General features: G+C 58.2%; 2 protein-coding genes across 3 annotated transcripts; one reads left to right on the top strand and one right to left on the bottom strand.

The window, feature by feature from the left end:
* Positions 1 to 579: 579 nt before the first annotated feature.
* On the top strand, positions 580 to 4,144 carry ENDOG (endonuclease G). Its single transcript, XM_035015682.1, has 3 exons — positions 580 to 1,324; positions 2,266 to 2,375; positions 3,804 to 4,144. The coding sequence occupies exons 1-3, from the start codon at positions 815 to 817 to the stop codon at positions 4,084 to 4,086; spliced, it is 903 nt and encodes a 300-aa protein (XP_034871573.1). The 5' UTR covers positions 580 to 814; the 3' UTR covers positions 4,087 to 4,144.
* SPOUT1 (SPOUT domain containing methyltransferase 1) lies at positions 3,533 to 12,050 on the bottom strand. Of its 2 annotated transcripts, XM_035015679.1 has the most exons (12): positions 11,226 to 12,048; positions 10,583 to 10,628; positions 10,175 to 10,300; positions 8,401 to 8,560; positions 8,073 to 8,162; positions 7,903 to 7,952; positions 7,565 to 7,695; positions 6,277 to 6,349; positions 6,075 to 6,173; positions 5,455 to 5,557; positions 5,124 to 5,271; positions 3,533 to 4,305 (listed from the first exon to the last, which is right to left on the bottom strand). In XM_035015679.1, the coding sequence occupies exons 1-12, from the start codon at positions 11,259 to 11,261 to the stop codon at positions 4,237 to 4,239; spliced, it is 1,131 nt and encodes a 376-aa protein (XP_034871570.1). In that variant the 5' UTR covers positions 11,262 to 12,048; the 3' UTR covers positions 3,533 to 4,236. The 2 variants fall into 2 exon arrangements, with proteins under 2 accessions (XP_034871570.1, XP_034871569.1); XM_035015678.1 differs by lacking the exon at positions 3,533 to 4,305 and having other exon boundaries at positions 4,324 to 5,271; positions 11,226 to 12,050.
* Between the last annotated feature and the right edge of the window lie 557 nt (positions 12,051 to 12,607).

Below are 12,607 nucleotides of genomic sequence, written 5' to 3'. Positions count from 1 at the left end.
AAGTAATACCGTGGGGGGAAGCTTTCGTGTTTAAAATCCTTGCATTCCCGATTCGTTTCCCCAGCTCAGTCTTCTAAGTAGGTTGAAAGGTATGAACCTTTTTAAGGCATTTATACATACTGCCAAACTGCCTTCTAGAATCGTGCCAGTTTCTGTCCCATCCAGCCGTTAGCATCAGCCGCCTGCATCCCTGTCCTCTTGCCCGGTGTTAAAATATTTACCAACGTCCTACAACTTTCGACTTAGGTGTAATGGTTAGGAGGGTAGATTTTGGTGTCAGGCAGACCTGGGATCTTGTCCTTGTTTCTTTGTCCAGCCAACTAGGAACTTCCTCTCGGGGCTCTTTTGAAGATTAAGTCAAGTAGTGAAAGCGCGTTAGATCAGTGCCTGACACTTCTCGGCGCTCGTAAGTCATAAATAAGTAGGCGCTCCTACCCGCGGCGCGGAGCGTCCCTGTGCAGTCCAATGAGGGGGCGGGGCGGAGCCGGGCGGCGGCGTCCAGTCACGAACCAGGGGCACGTCCCGCCCCCTCCCGGGTGCACGTCTTAAAAGGGCAAAGAAAGGGCGCCGGCACGTCCCCTCGGCGCCGGTCCTGACCCATTCTGTTGGGGTTCCCCAGTTCTTCGAAGCGTCCGCGAGTGGAAGCGACGGGCAGCCCACCGTCCCGCGCCCCTACCCGGCCTCCTCCCCCGCGGTGGGCCCCGCAGACCGGCGCGGCCCCTTTAAGAGCCTCGCGGGTCGGCAGCCGGAGGTCGCGGTGTTCCCGGGGCGCCACGGGCCGCCCTCCACCTGCTCTCGGGCCGCGCTCCCCGCCATGCAGGCGCTGCGGGCCAGCCTGACCCTGGCGCTGGGCGCGGGCCTGGGCGCGGCGGCCGAAAGCTGGCGGCGGCGGCGGGAGGACGCGCGGGTGGCGCCGGGGCTGCTGGGCCGGCTGCCCGTGTTGCCCGTGGCCGCGGCGGCCGAACTGCCCGCCGTGCCCGCGAAGCCTGGGGCCCCGGCGGGCGCCGGCGAGCTGGCCAAGTACGGGCTGCCGGGGCTGGCGCAGCTCAAGAGCCGCGAGTCGTACGTGCTGTGCTACGACCCGCGCACCCGCGGCGCGCTCTGGGTGGTCGAGCAGCTGCGGCCCGAGCGGCTCCGCGGCGACGGCGACCGCCGCTCGTGCGACTTCCGCGAGGACGACTCCGTGCACGCGTACCACCGCGCCACCAACGCCGACTACCGCGGCAGTGGCTTCGACCGCGGCCACCTCGCCGCCGCCGCCAACCACCGCTGGAGCCAGAAGGCCGTGGAGGACACCTTCTACCTGAGTAACGTCGCGCCCCAGGTAGCGCCCGCGCCGCGGGTCAGGCGCCTCGCTGCTCACCCCGCGCGCCCCTGGCGGGAGGCACCGAGCACGGAGCCACCCAGCACCCGCTCTGCAGTCCGACCTTAACTGTGGGCCTCTGGGCACCTCCCTGAGCTTCAGTTTCTTCGCAGCGAAGACAGGGCACACGAGGGTACTGAGCACTCTTCCTGGCCCATGGCATGCCTTCAGCGCATATTAGCTGTAATGAGGGAACTGAGGCACAGAGAGGCAAAGTGACTGGCCCATTGTCACACAGCAGGTGACCCAGGCAGTCTGTCTAGAGGAGCCTGAGCTTTCAGCCATTGTCCCTACCCTGCCTGCCTCCCAGGAGTCAGAGGAAAGTAACTCACTGTGTGCTCTATTTCAAGCCCTGTTCAAGCAGGGCCTGGAGACGACCTGGGGCTCTGGGTGAAGCCCAGGGGGTCTGAACCTCCCATCTGACTTTTGCTCTTCCAGCGTCTCAGTTCCCTGCCCATTTGACTAGACACTGGAGAGCTCAAGAGTGGGGAGTCAAGAGCAGATACATGACTTCCAGCTGGGCTCTGCACGCGGTTCAGGAAGGAGAGGGTAGGGCTGGAGAGTTGGTCTTCCCATGAGGCCCCGGGGATGGGGGGGAGAGGGGCTTGTTTTTCTCTCTCTGAAGAGGGAGAAGTGCTCCTTTCCTTAGTGCATCTCTTTGGAGCTGAGAAGCGGTTTTGAGACCTGGGATGTCAGTCCTCCCATTCTAGATGGGGGCGGGCTAGCACCCCCCGAGCTCTGTCTGGCTCCACCCTCACAGCCAGGTGGCCTAACGGTGACTCTCCTTCCTTGAACCCGTTACCTCAGCATGCTTGCCCAGCCCACTCCCCATCGGACTGTCCTGGCTTGGTGCCAGTTCCTGCCCATCTGACGGTCTGTCTGAGCCCCACCTCTCCAACCAGGTGCCCCATCTCAACCAGAACGCCTGGAACAACCTGGAGAAGTATAGCCGCAGCCTGACTCGCACCTACCAAAATGTCTATGTATGCACGGGGCCGCTCTTCCTGCCCAGGTAAGGCTAGAACTGGGGTGGGGGTGGGGGGGAACAGCTGGGGATGCCAGGGCCTCCCATTCACTAGAGGCCCCCTCCTGCCACTCACCATCCAGGCCCACTTCAGTCTCTGGGTGCACACGCAGTGCCAAGTCACATCGTCTAGTTTCTTGACAAGACTGTCCGTTCTCTGCTTCAGACCCCCTAACTGCATTTCTATAGCTAGAGGCCTGTGGGGGTACCCACAAAGACTGTCTCTTCTGCCCTGGCATCAGGCCCCAAACCTGCCTCTGTTCTTCTCTCCTCACCTCTTGCCATGTGCCCGACTCCCTTTCTTTTTTTTTTTTTAAAGATTTTATTTATTTATTTGAGAGAGAGAATGAGCTAGAGAGCGCGAGCACATGAGAGGGGGGAGGGTCAGAGGGAGAAGCAGGCTCCCTGCCGAGCAGGGAGCCCGATGCAGGACTCGATCCTGGGACTCCAGGATCATGACCTGAGCCGAAGGCAGTCGCTCAACCAACTGAGCCACCCAGGCACCCCCCGACTCCCTTTCTGTTCAGATAGAAAGCCTTGCACCAGGCTCTTGCTTTCAGTTTCCTCTGCTTAGAGCAACCCTCCTCACCCTCTGGAGCCAGGGTTTGGCCTCCATCTCCCCGATCCCGAGCCTTCACTCTTGTCCCTCTGCAGCCCTGCCTCCCAGGTAGAAGGGACTGAGCTCCCCTGGGCATGCTCAGTGAATTTTCCGGCCCACTGAAGACAGATTGGGGACGTGAAGGGTTGTGGGGAAGCCACTGGCTCTGGAGTCCACAGGCCCCAGAGGGAACCCAGGCCCTATCACCTGGTCTCTGGGTGCCATGGGCAAATGACCTCAATATCCTCTCCTGTAAAGTGGGGATAATAGCCATTTCCTACCTCGCGGTTGCTTCAGGGTGAAAGGCGGGTGGTGGAGGTCACTGTAGTAAGCGCTCAGCATGGGCTGGCCGAGGAGGCATGGATGACTAGCAGGTGCCTCCTATGGCCTGCTGGAATGGAGTAGGCCCCGCCGAGGGCAAGACCGAAGTCCTCCATCCCGTGTTCTGGGCCCCAGGCCCTCGCCCACGTGGTGCTCACCCTCCACGGGGGAGGTAGGCGGTAGTCTCGGGTCTGCACGAATGAAGGTGAATGCCCACAAGGCCGGATTCTCTCAGCCGCATTTATTGCCACCACCCACCCTGCCTGACCCGGTGCTGGGCCTGAGGGAAACAGGGTGAGGGAGCGTCTACCCTGCAGGGAGCCCCCAGCCTCCTGGGGGAGCCAAGAAGGGCACAGAAGCCTCCCGCTGAGGGGGCGGTCCTACAGGCTGACACAAGGTGGAAGTCAGGCCGGGAAGGCTTCTCGGAGGAGCAGCCTCGGGCCCGAGCAGACCCTCGGGAGCTCTGAAAGGCCTCGTGCGCCCGGGTCTGCCCGCAGGACGGAGGCCGACGGCAAGTCCTATGTGAAGTACCAGGTCATCGGCAAGAACCACGTGGCGGTGCCCACCCACTTCTTCAAGGTGCTGATCCTGGAGGCAGCAGGCGGGCAAATCGAACTCCGCTCCTACGTGATGCCCAACGCTCCTGTGGACGAGGCGGTCCCGCTGGAGCGCTTCCTGGTGCCCATCGAGAGCATCGAGCGGGCCTCGGGGCTGCTCTTTGTGCCAAATATTCTGGCGCGGGCAGGGAGCCTCAAGGCCATCACTGCAGGCTCCAAGTGAAGGCCGTACCCTGCCGGACTGTGGGGGCTGGGTCGCATTAAAGGTGGTGATCTTTGGAGACAGAAGTCCCGGCTGTGTCTGTCCCAGGGGCCCCTCAGGAGCCTCTGGCTTCCGTGCCGCTGCTTCGCGGTCTTCGGCCTGCCGGAACCTTCAGCTGGGCCGGGCACCCGCCTGGGTGAGGCCAGGCTGCAGGGCGGCCAGGGAGATGAGGATGGCCTCCTGGAGGGGAAGTGCGGCCGTGGGCTGGGGCCTGGGAGGCTGGCGGGTGCCCGGCTCCCAGCCTCACAGGGCTCGACCGCCCAGACCCCCCCCCCGGCCCCGGGGCTTGCTGCCCTCCGCAGGGCCCCCAGGATGTTAAGAACAGGCTCAGCCCCATCCTACCGATCTGCCACAGGCTGGCTGCATGCCCTTGCCTCTCTGCTCCTTAAGGGGTGTTCTCAGCTCCCAGGACAGGGTGGGTGCAGGGCTTCCTGCTGGGAGGGTGTGGCCCCTGGAGGGCCCTCAGGGACAGACTGGAGCTGCCCACCTGTGTAGTCACCACCCTTTGAGACTACTGGACGCCAAGTGCCTCGAGCGTGCGGACCTCAGAAGTGGGTCCACCGGTCCCATGGGTGCACAGGACTGAGGCTCCCAGAGCTGGCTGCATACTGCCCCCCACAGGACTGAGGTGCCACTGAAGCCCAGTGGGGAGGGCTGCCATGCCCACCACGGTCACGTGGAGGAAGTGGATCACTGAGCGTACGGCTGGGGAAACTGAGGCCCAGAGCTGGGATGGCCAGGGTCTCCTGAGTTACCCAGCCTGGGAACAGCTGGATGGGCACCAGCACCCAGGATTCTCGACTCCCAGCTCACTCCTACTCTGTCCCTGCTGGAATTCACGGTGGTGAGAGGCCGAGGCCGTTAGGAAACCATCTCCAGTGAAGGCTGGCTTGAGACAGCCTTGGGCAGAGCTGCACCCCCACTTGGACAGACCCCTGGCTGGCAGTAGAACCTTGAGAACAGCCTGGGGGCTGCAGGCGGGAGGCAGGCAGGCTCACCTCGGTGCGGATGGTGCGGCTGCCCTGGCTAGGGCAGGTATTGACGTACAGATCGAAGAGGACACTGGGTTCGGCCACCTCTAGGTTGGGGTCAGCATCCACTCCAGCTTCCAGCCCCTGGAGGCCCCCGAACACCACGAGAGCATGCCTGGCACCCACAGGAGGGGTTCAGTCCCTGCTCACTAAGGCCACACTGAATGCAGCTTCCCAGAGCTCTCAGCCCCCCCTCCCGGGACACAGTTAGGGGCCCAGTCTGTATAGCTCTGCCTCCACCAAACAGGTTTCCGGCTCCATTTCCCCTTCCCCAGCCCCTGCCCCAGGCTGTACCCACCTGAAGCTGGGCAGCTGGGCGGAGGTCACATCCGAGCCTCTCTCTGATGTCCCAATGGTCAGGTCATACCCGTCCTGGAAGGGGGCCTCAGCAAACACAGCACCTGGGCGAGAGACCAGTTCCCTGGGGGTCCCGTTCCAATGCCAGAGCCACTTGGCTATGTGTGTCTGCATATGGGGGCGGGGGGGAGAAGGGCTGGAAAAGGGGACTCAGGTAAGGGAGTCACACCCAGCTACACACACCCACCATTCCTGGGAAGTCCGGGACTCAGCAGGGAGAAACCACCCCTATGCGAGACTGGGGACGCAAAGCTGAAGGCGGGTAGGAAGGAGCTCTGAGAATTCATAGTGCACCCTAGACCTATCTGGTCCTTTTGTCCTATTCCCAACCCCACGGCAGACGTTACTAATGAATCGCGATCCTTTTCCTCAGAAGTCCTTTACAGTATTCCAAGCAGCGCAGTCAGGGAGACCAAGTCCCAGAGAAGGGAAGGTATTTGCTTAAGGACACCCAGTAAGGTGGCAGGCCAAGGACCCTGGTGTGCCTTTTGGGTCAAGCAAGGCTCTCTGCGGCCTCCCAGAGAGGGGCCAGCTCTTCATCGGAGGAAGCTCTGTCCTTACTGAGGCAGGAGGCCAGCCGGACCGTGTAGCCCCAGTAGAGACCGGCTTTGGTGCGAGGGTCCTGCGATGACACAACTTTTCCCCGGTAGGTCTTGCTTTCTGCAGAGAAGCAGGGAGGCTGTGAAGAGGGGGTGAGGGACAGGAGGTGGCCGAGGCGGTTCCAAGCCCTCCGGCTGGGCCAGGCTGGGAAGTTTCCAGATACCTGGGAGCTGCTTCTGGTTCAGCTGTACTGTCACGCGAAGTCCAGGCTCCAAGTTCTTGTCAATCTTCACCTCCTGGGGAGAAGCCAGGAGAAATGGGTGCTGTTCCCCAGACGGCCAGCAGGTGTCACTGTTCTCCCAGATGCTGGGAGATCTGAGCGGCTCACAAGGTACCTGAGGGGTCCAGCTCAACCTCTGTCCCCTTTCTCTGGCACCCAGGCCAGACCTGCTCTCAAGAGACCATTTGTGGGGTGACTGGGTGGTTCAGTCGGTTAAGCAGCCGACTCTGGATTTCGGCTCAGGGCGAGATCCCGGGGTCCTGGGATCGAGCCCCACGATGGGCTCTACACCCAGCAGGGAGTCCGCTTGAGGACTCTCTCCTTCTCCCTCTGCCCCTCCCTGCTCCCCATGTAAGCATGTGCAGGTTCTCTCTCTCTCAAATAAATAAATCTTAAAAAAAAAAAAAAGAGAGAGAGAGAGATACCATTCTTGCAAAACTACCAGACGCTGGGCAAAGACGAACGCCCTGGGCCTGGCACAGGGCAGGAGTATTTCGCAAGATGGAATCCCAGTCTTCTACGTTCTGAACAGATGTGGCTACACCACTTCCTAGCTACAGCGGTGTGAGCAGGCCACTTAACCTCTGCGAGCCTCAGTTCCCTCCGCTGTCGAACAGCAAACCCTCCACAAACAACAGCCCAGGGCCCGGTGTGAGGTCAACGGGAGCTGCGACGAGTGATAACCGATGTCTGTGTTTTGTGCCAACTCTGAATTCAGGATAGGGCACTTTCCCTTCTGAGGTTTCTCCTGTTTTCTCCTTTCGTCTGGGTCTGGGTCATCCTGGTCTGCAGTTAGCCCGTCATTTCTGGTCTGCTCTTTTTGAGGGGAGGGGACCCTCCACCTTGAAGTATTTCTGTCTTTGAATCCAGAAGCCCTGAGAGTAAGCAGGCAGCAGATGAATGCGCCAATCCCAGCGTGGCTCTGCGTCCTGCTGGAGCTGCCCCAGAGGGATCCTGAACTTGTTTTTGTAGGGTTTTGGCTGGGGTGGATTGGGTCTGAGCGTGAGGACTACCTCTGTTCATTTACTTTTCAAGAAACAGTGTATTTGCTCCTGGCTTTATCTACTGACCCCTGTTGGGGGCACTTCTCTGGCCCAAATCTACATCAGTAGGGCCCGGGTCATCTACACAGATGCCCGGGTCCAGGGCTCCCTGCTCACAGGACCCTGCCTGCCCTCCATGGCCGGATGTGTCCGGAATGTCTGTCCCAACCCGCTCTCCCAATCCCTACCTTCTTCATGCCACAGTTGACAAAGGACCCGTGGCCTGGCCGGGTGGGCCGGTCCACCACGATGCCTTCTCTGAACTCGGACTCCTCATCCTGACGCATGTGGTGAGGGCTGTCCAAGGGGTTCAGAAGCCCTGTGGGTTGGGAGATGCAAAGGCACATGGTGGTACGGCAGGAACCTTGGAGGCCTGGTCCGAGTTCCAGGGCTGCCACAGACCTGCTGTTTGCCACCAGGCAGAGGCCTTGCCCTGCCTGGGCCTGTTTTCTCAACTGAGCAGCAATTTCTCAGGGTCTGGGGGATGATCCATGAGAAATGGGGTCAGCACCCCCTGCGGCCTTACCTGCAAACTGGAGATCCTGATGCTTGGGGAAGAACGCCTTTCGTAGGTACCTAGTAAAGACCGTGGATCTCAGAAAGTTCCCAGGGGAGGCTGTCCCCTGCCTGACCTGCACCTCGACCACCCTCCTCCTCCCCATCACGTTCAGGGAAGTCTGCCCTTCACCCCCTTACTGTGGACACTCCAGGTACTGCAGGATCCGGGCCAGCTGCACGCATGCCTGCCCCTTCTTACCGACTCCCCTGAATTCTCCCTCCACAGTCCTGGAGAGAGAAAGATAGGGCTTCCAGAGCCTACTGTGCTCCCTTCGAGAGCTCCTCCACCCAATCTGACCCCTGCAGTGCCCCTGCTTTGCAACTCTTCCCACCAGATTCACCAGGGGAAACTGTAGGCAGCGTTCTCCGCCCAGGCAAGTAGGCAGCGACAAGGATGAAGCAAAGTCAGTCCTAGCGGTCCCTCCCTCCTCACTGAGCGCCGGTGCCCTATTGGATGGCCCCTCACTTGGCATCTTGGCCTTCTTCGTCGAACACCACAATCTCATCCACACAGAAGATGGTGCAGGCTCTGGCAATCTGGCCAGCCAGGTAGGTGCGCAGCTCCGGTGACTGGGCATTGTCCAGGATGGAGCCTGGCAGGGCCACACTCAGGGTGTAGGGCCGACCTGGGCAGGGGAGGGGCGTTCATGGGCAGTCTAAGAGGCTAGGGTCGAGCTCTCCCCTCTCTCCCTCTAATCCCAGGGCCCAGAGTTAGAAAACTTTTCCTCTGGGAGGAATTTTGAGGCCAGCAAAATAGATCCAACTCCCCTTTCGAGGCCTCAATCTACCCAGGAGGAAAATGGACCTACTGGTCCCCGAGGCACCCATGGACAGGGCACACCACTGGGCAAGACTGGAGAGTGGTTAGAGGCACTGGCCCACGTTCATGTGCTGGCTCCACCCCCCACTGCCTCAGTTCTCCAGCTGTCAAATGGGGATAATAAAGAGAGCTAAGATTATTAGGGCCTTTTCTGTGTGCATTTACCCCATAACCCTAAGAAGTACTACTATGATCCCCATCGAGAAGTGGGGACCCTGTCACCCAGAGAGATCAAACATGTGGCACAAGGTCACACAAAAGGCAAGACAGCTGAGATACGGGTTCAGGCTGTCTAGTTCCAGAGGGACCACCATATTTCCCTCCCAGAGTCACCCAAAGGGAGCCACATGAGGGAACACCTAGGAAGGACTTCCCTGGTGTCTGAAACAACTGACATGCTCAATTGCTATCCCCACTGTCAACATCATCACTGGTAACCAACGGGCTTAGAGGGCGTGTTATGACACCCTAACCCTCCTGACATTTGAGTCTAGACAGAGGAGAAAAGATACAATCTGTTAGGGTAGATCCAGATGTACTAATGTGGAAGGACACACAGGGCACAATGTGGAATGAGAAAAACCAAGTCCAGAAGCTAATGGATAAAGTGACTTCATTTTTGTAAAACTGTATCTCTATACTCTACATATGCATAAGTGGATATAACGTAACACCTGGAGAAACTTTCACTGCAATGTTTGATGGGATTTTTCTTCTTTACAGTTTTCTGTATTTTGGGGAGGGGGATGTTTTGAACGGGTATTATTTAATGAGAAAAAAAGACAAATTCTTATTATAATCAAAATAAGGGGCGCCTGGCTGGCTTAGTTGGTAGAGCGTTCAACTCTTGATCTCAGGGTTGTGAGTTCAAGCCCCACGTTGGGTGTAGAGCTTCCTTAAAAAAATAAAATCAAAATAAGTAAACGCGGGCGCCTGGGTTGCTCAATCGTTAAGCGTCTGCCTTTGGCTCAGGTCATGGTCCCAGGGTCCTGGGATCGAGCCCCGCATCGGGCTCCCTGCTCCGCGGGAAGCCTGCTTCTCCCTCTCCCACTCCCCCTGCTTGTGTTCCCTCTCTCGCTATGTCTCTCTCTGTCAAATAAATAAAATCTTAAAAAAAAAAAAATAAGTAAATGAACAACTACATTAAAGCACACAGAAAGTGTTCAATAAAAAAGTAAAAAAAAACAACAACAACAAAAACCTGTCATTATGATGATGAGTTCTGGAGGTATAAAGTTATGATATGTAATGCTTAAGCTCCAAAGGATTGAAATCTACCTAAGTAGGAGGTTAGGACTCAGGTTTCCCCATTCTCTGGACCTCAGTTTCTCCCTCAGGACAAGACGTCTGGACCCACTGGTCTCTAAGGTCCCTTTCAGATATGACATTCTCTTCCCTGCCCAGGACCCAGTCTGCTCACCCTGGTCCTCCCTCTGTGCAGTTGCTTCTTCTTCCTGCTGGAGCTTTGCCTGTTCTTCCTGTGCAAGCTGCCGCTCCAGTTTTTTCATCAGCTTGAGATCCTTCCACTTCTTTTTCTCCTCTTTCTCTGGAGAAGAGGACATGTGGATTGGTGGAGGGGAAAGGGACTTGGAGGGAGAGGGACGTGGAGCAGTCCAGAAGATGGTGCCCTCCCAATACGGTCAGCCTGGCCTCTCCCGTGCTGCTTACTGAGCAGCCAGAGGAGCCTCCGTGGCCGGTCTTTCCCATTTTGGGTGCTGGGGACCCAGAGGGACACACCTGGAGGCTCCCCCCGAGGTTCAGCAGCGCACTGCTGGAGTGGCCTCGGGCAAGGCTGAATAGATCCCCTCCCCTTCAGCCTCTTACTTACTCTGCTGCTTCCATTTTCGCCACTCGACCCTTTGGCCATGTTCACCCTAGAGTAGGAATGGGAAGAGGTACCGGAGTGAGGCTTAAGGATCACAACTGGGAGGGGGTCCCACTTCCTGCCTATCAGTGGGGGTGGTGAGGAAACCGCGGAATGCCCCCACACCGCTGCTGCTGGGACAGCGTCAGAGAGCGGAGACCTGCGACACTCTAGGGCCTGGGACCGGGCCTGACACATAGCAAGCACTCAGTAAGTTGTCGAATCGAGTCTGACACGACAGAAGAGGGAACTGAAGCTCGGGGGGAGAGGATCTGCCTCCTGTCGCCCTGGGAGTCAGAAGAGATACGCCACGAAAGATACGCCACCTCCTGAATCCACGCCCGGGTCAGAGTAGCCGCAAGGGGCTCCAGCAATGCGCTACCTGACGCTGTCCCGGCCCTGGCTCGGACCCCGGCACTCACCCCCGGTTCTCATGCGCAGGGGCGCACGCGGCCACGAGCATGCGGCACCTGGGGGCTTCCGGCCTCGGATCAGCCATAAGCAGGGAGCGGGAGGCGCGGCCCAACCCCGCCACGGGCCCCCACGCGGCTCGTTCTAGCGCCCCCACCCCCTGTCCTGCCCCGGGGCTCCACCCCCCGCCACTTACCGGGCCGCAGGGCCGCTTCTTCACACGCTCCGCCATATTCCCCGCACACCGTCGGCCACGCCCTGCCAATCAGACTCACCTCTTCCGGTCACACCCCCCGAGCCGTCCAATCGGAGAGCCAATGGCACGCGGGGGCGTGGCCTACACGTCTGGCGGCTCTGCGAGCGCGTGGGTTGTGGGTGAGCAGGGTCCGCGCAGGGCGTGGGGGCCAGAACTTGTCGCCGGCCTCGAGGGTCCAGAGGGGCAGTTTGTGCAGTGCTGTGCTGAATCTTTGGACGACAGGAGAGCCGCCCTCCGTTTCCGCAGGAGCGCGACACTTAAAACTCAGCTCGGTTTTATTCTACATGGGGACCTTGAGGCCCAGAGCTGGAGTGTGATTCAGAGCTGGAAATGATCTTAGAATTTAATCCAGTTCTTTTATGGATGCATTCATTTACTCTCTCTTTTAACTAACAGACTTTATTTTTTAGAGCAGATTTACCAAAAATTGAGCACATAGTAGAGTTCCCATATAACCCTTCTCCCCCACTCATTTCCCCCCACTCTCAACATCTTGCCTTACTGTGTACCTTTACTGTAGTTGATGAACCGATATTAATACAGTATTATTAACTAAAGTCCATAGTTTACATTAGGGTTCACTCTGTGTTGTACATTCTACAGGTTTTGGCAAAGACATAATGTCATGTATCTACCATTACAGTATGGTACAAAATAAGTCCACTGCCCTAAAAATCTTGTGTTCCACCTACCCTCTTCCAAGCCCCTGGCAACCACTAATCTTTTTTTACTATCTCTATAGTTTTGTCTTTTCCAGAATGTCATATAGTTGGAATCAAAGTATGTAGCTTATTTATTTATTTATTTAAGATTTTATTTATTTATTTGAGAGAGAGAATGAGATAGAGATCTTGAGGGTCAGAGGGAGAAGCAGACTCCCCACTGAGCGGGGAGCCTGATGCGGGACTCGATCCTGGGACTCCAGGATCATGACCTGAGCTGAAGGCAGTCGCTTAACCAACTGAGCCACCCAGGCGTCCTCAGAGGCTTGTTTAATGAGATGGTGGGCATCTACGCCCCTGACACAGGGGGGTGCACAGTTAAATGCGCTACTTCCTTCCCCTTCTGCCTGAACTCCCTGGCCCTCCTGGCCTGCACTCTGACCCCTGTGAGACAGGAGACTGTTCGTGTCTCCCTGTCAGACACTCAACGGAGGCCCCCACCTCCTACACATGCACAATGTGCCACAGCCACACCTCTTCTGAGCCCCGGGTTCACACAAGTCCCCAGGCCTTGCCCTGCCCTGGGCCTCCATTTTACTCCACAAAACACGTTTGTACAAAGAGGGGCTGGGATCTAAGTTTCACTGAGATGTCTTCTGT

The sequence above is a fragment of the Mirounga leonina genome, unplaced genomic scaffold (genome assembly GCF_011800145.1).
Source record: "Mirounga leonina isolate KUSES-001 unplaced genomic scaffold, KU_Mleo_1.0 Mir_170, whole genome shotgun sequence".
NCBI lineage: Eukaryota > Metazoa > Chordata > Mammalia > Carnivora > Phocidae > Mirounga > Mirounga leonina.
The sequence above is the reverse complement of the archived record's forward strand: the minus strand, read 5'-3'. Positions and strand labels throughout refer to the sequence as shown.

Bases quoted from the DNA above. Each gene is read 5' to 3' on its own strand.
- SPOUT1 (XM_035015678.1), bottom strand. From the start codon at position 11,261: ATGGCGGAGCGTGTGAAGAAGCGGCCCTGCGGCCCG. The intron at 8,163-8,400 runs GTGAGGGGCCAT...TTCTCTCTCCAG, and splicing joins GAAGAAGGCCAAGATGCCAA to GACTGTGGAGGGAGAATTCA. The intron at 7,953-8,072 runs GTAAGGGGGTGA...GGTCTTTACTAG, and splicing joins CAGTACCTGGAGTGTCCACA to GTACCTACGAAAGGCGTTCT.
- ENDOG (XM_035015682.1), top strand. From the start codon at position 815: ATGCAGGCGCTGCGGGCCAGCCTGACCCTGGCGCTGGGCGCGGGCCTG. The intron at 1,325-2,265 runs GTAGCGCCCGCG...CTCTCCAACCAG, and splicing joins TGAGTAACGTCGCGCCCCAG to GTGCCCCATCTCAACCAGAA. The intron at 2,376-3,803 runs GTAAGGCTAGAA...GTCTGCCCGCAG, and splicing joins GGGCCGCTCTTCCTGCCCAG to GACGGAGGCCGACGGCAAGT.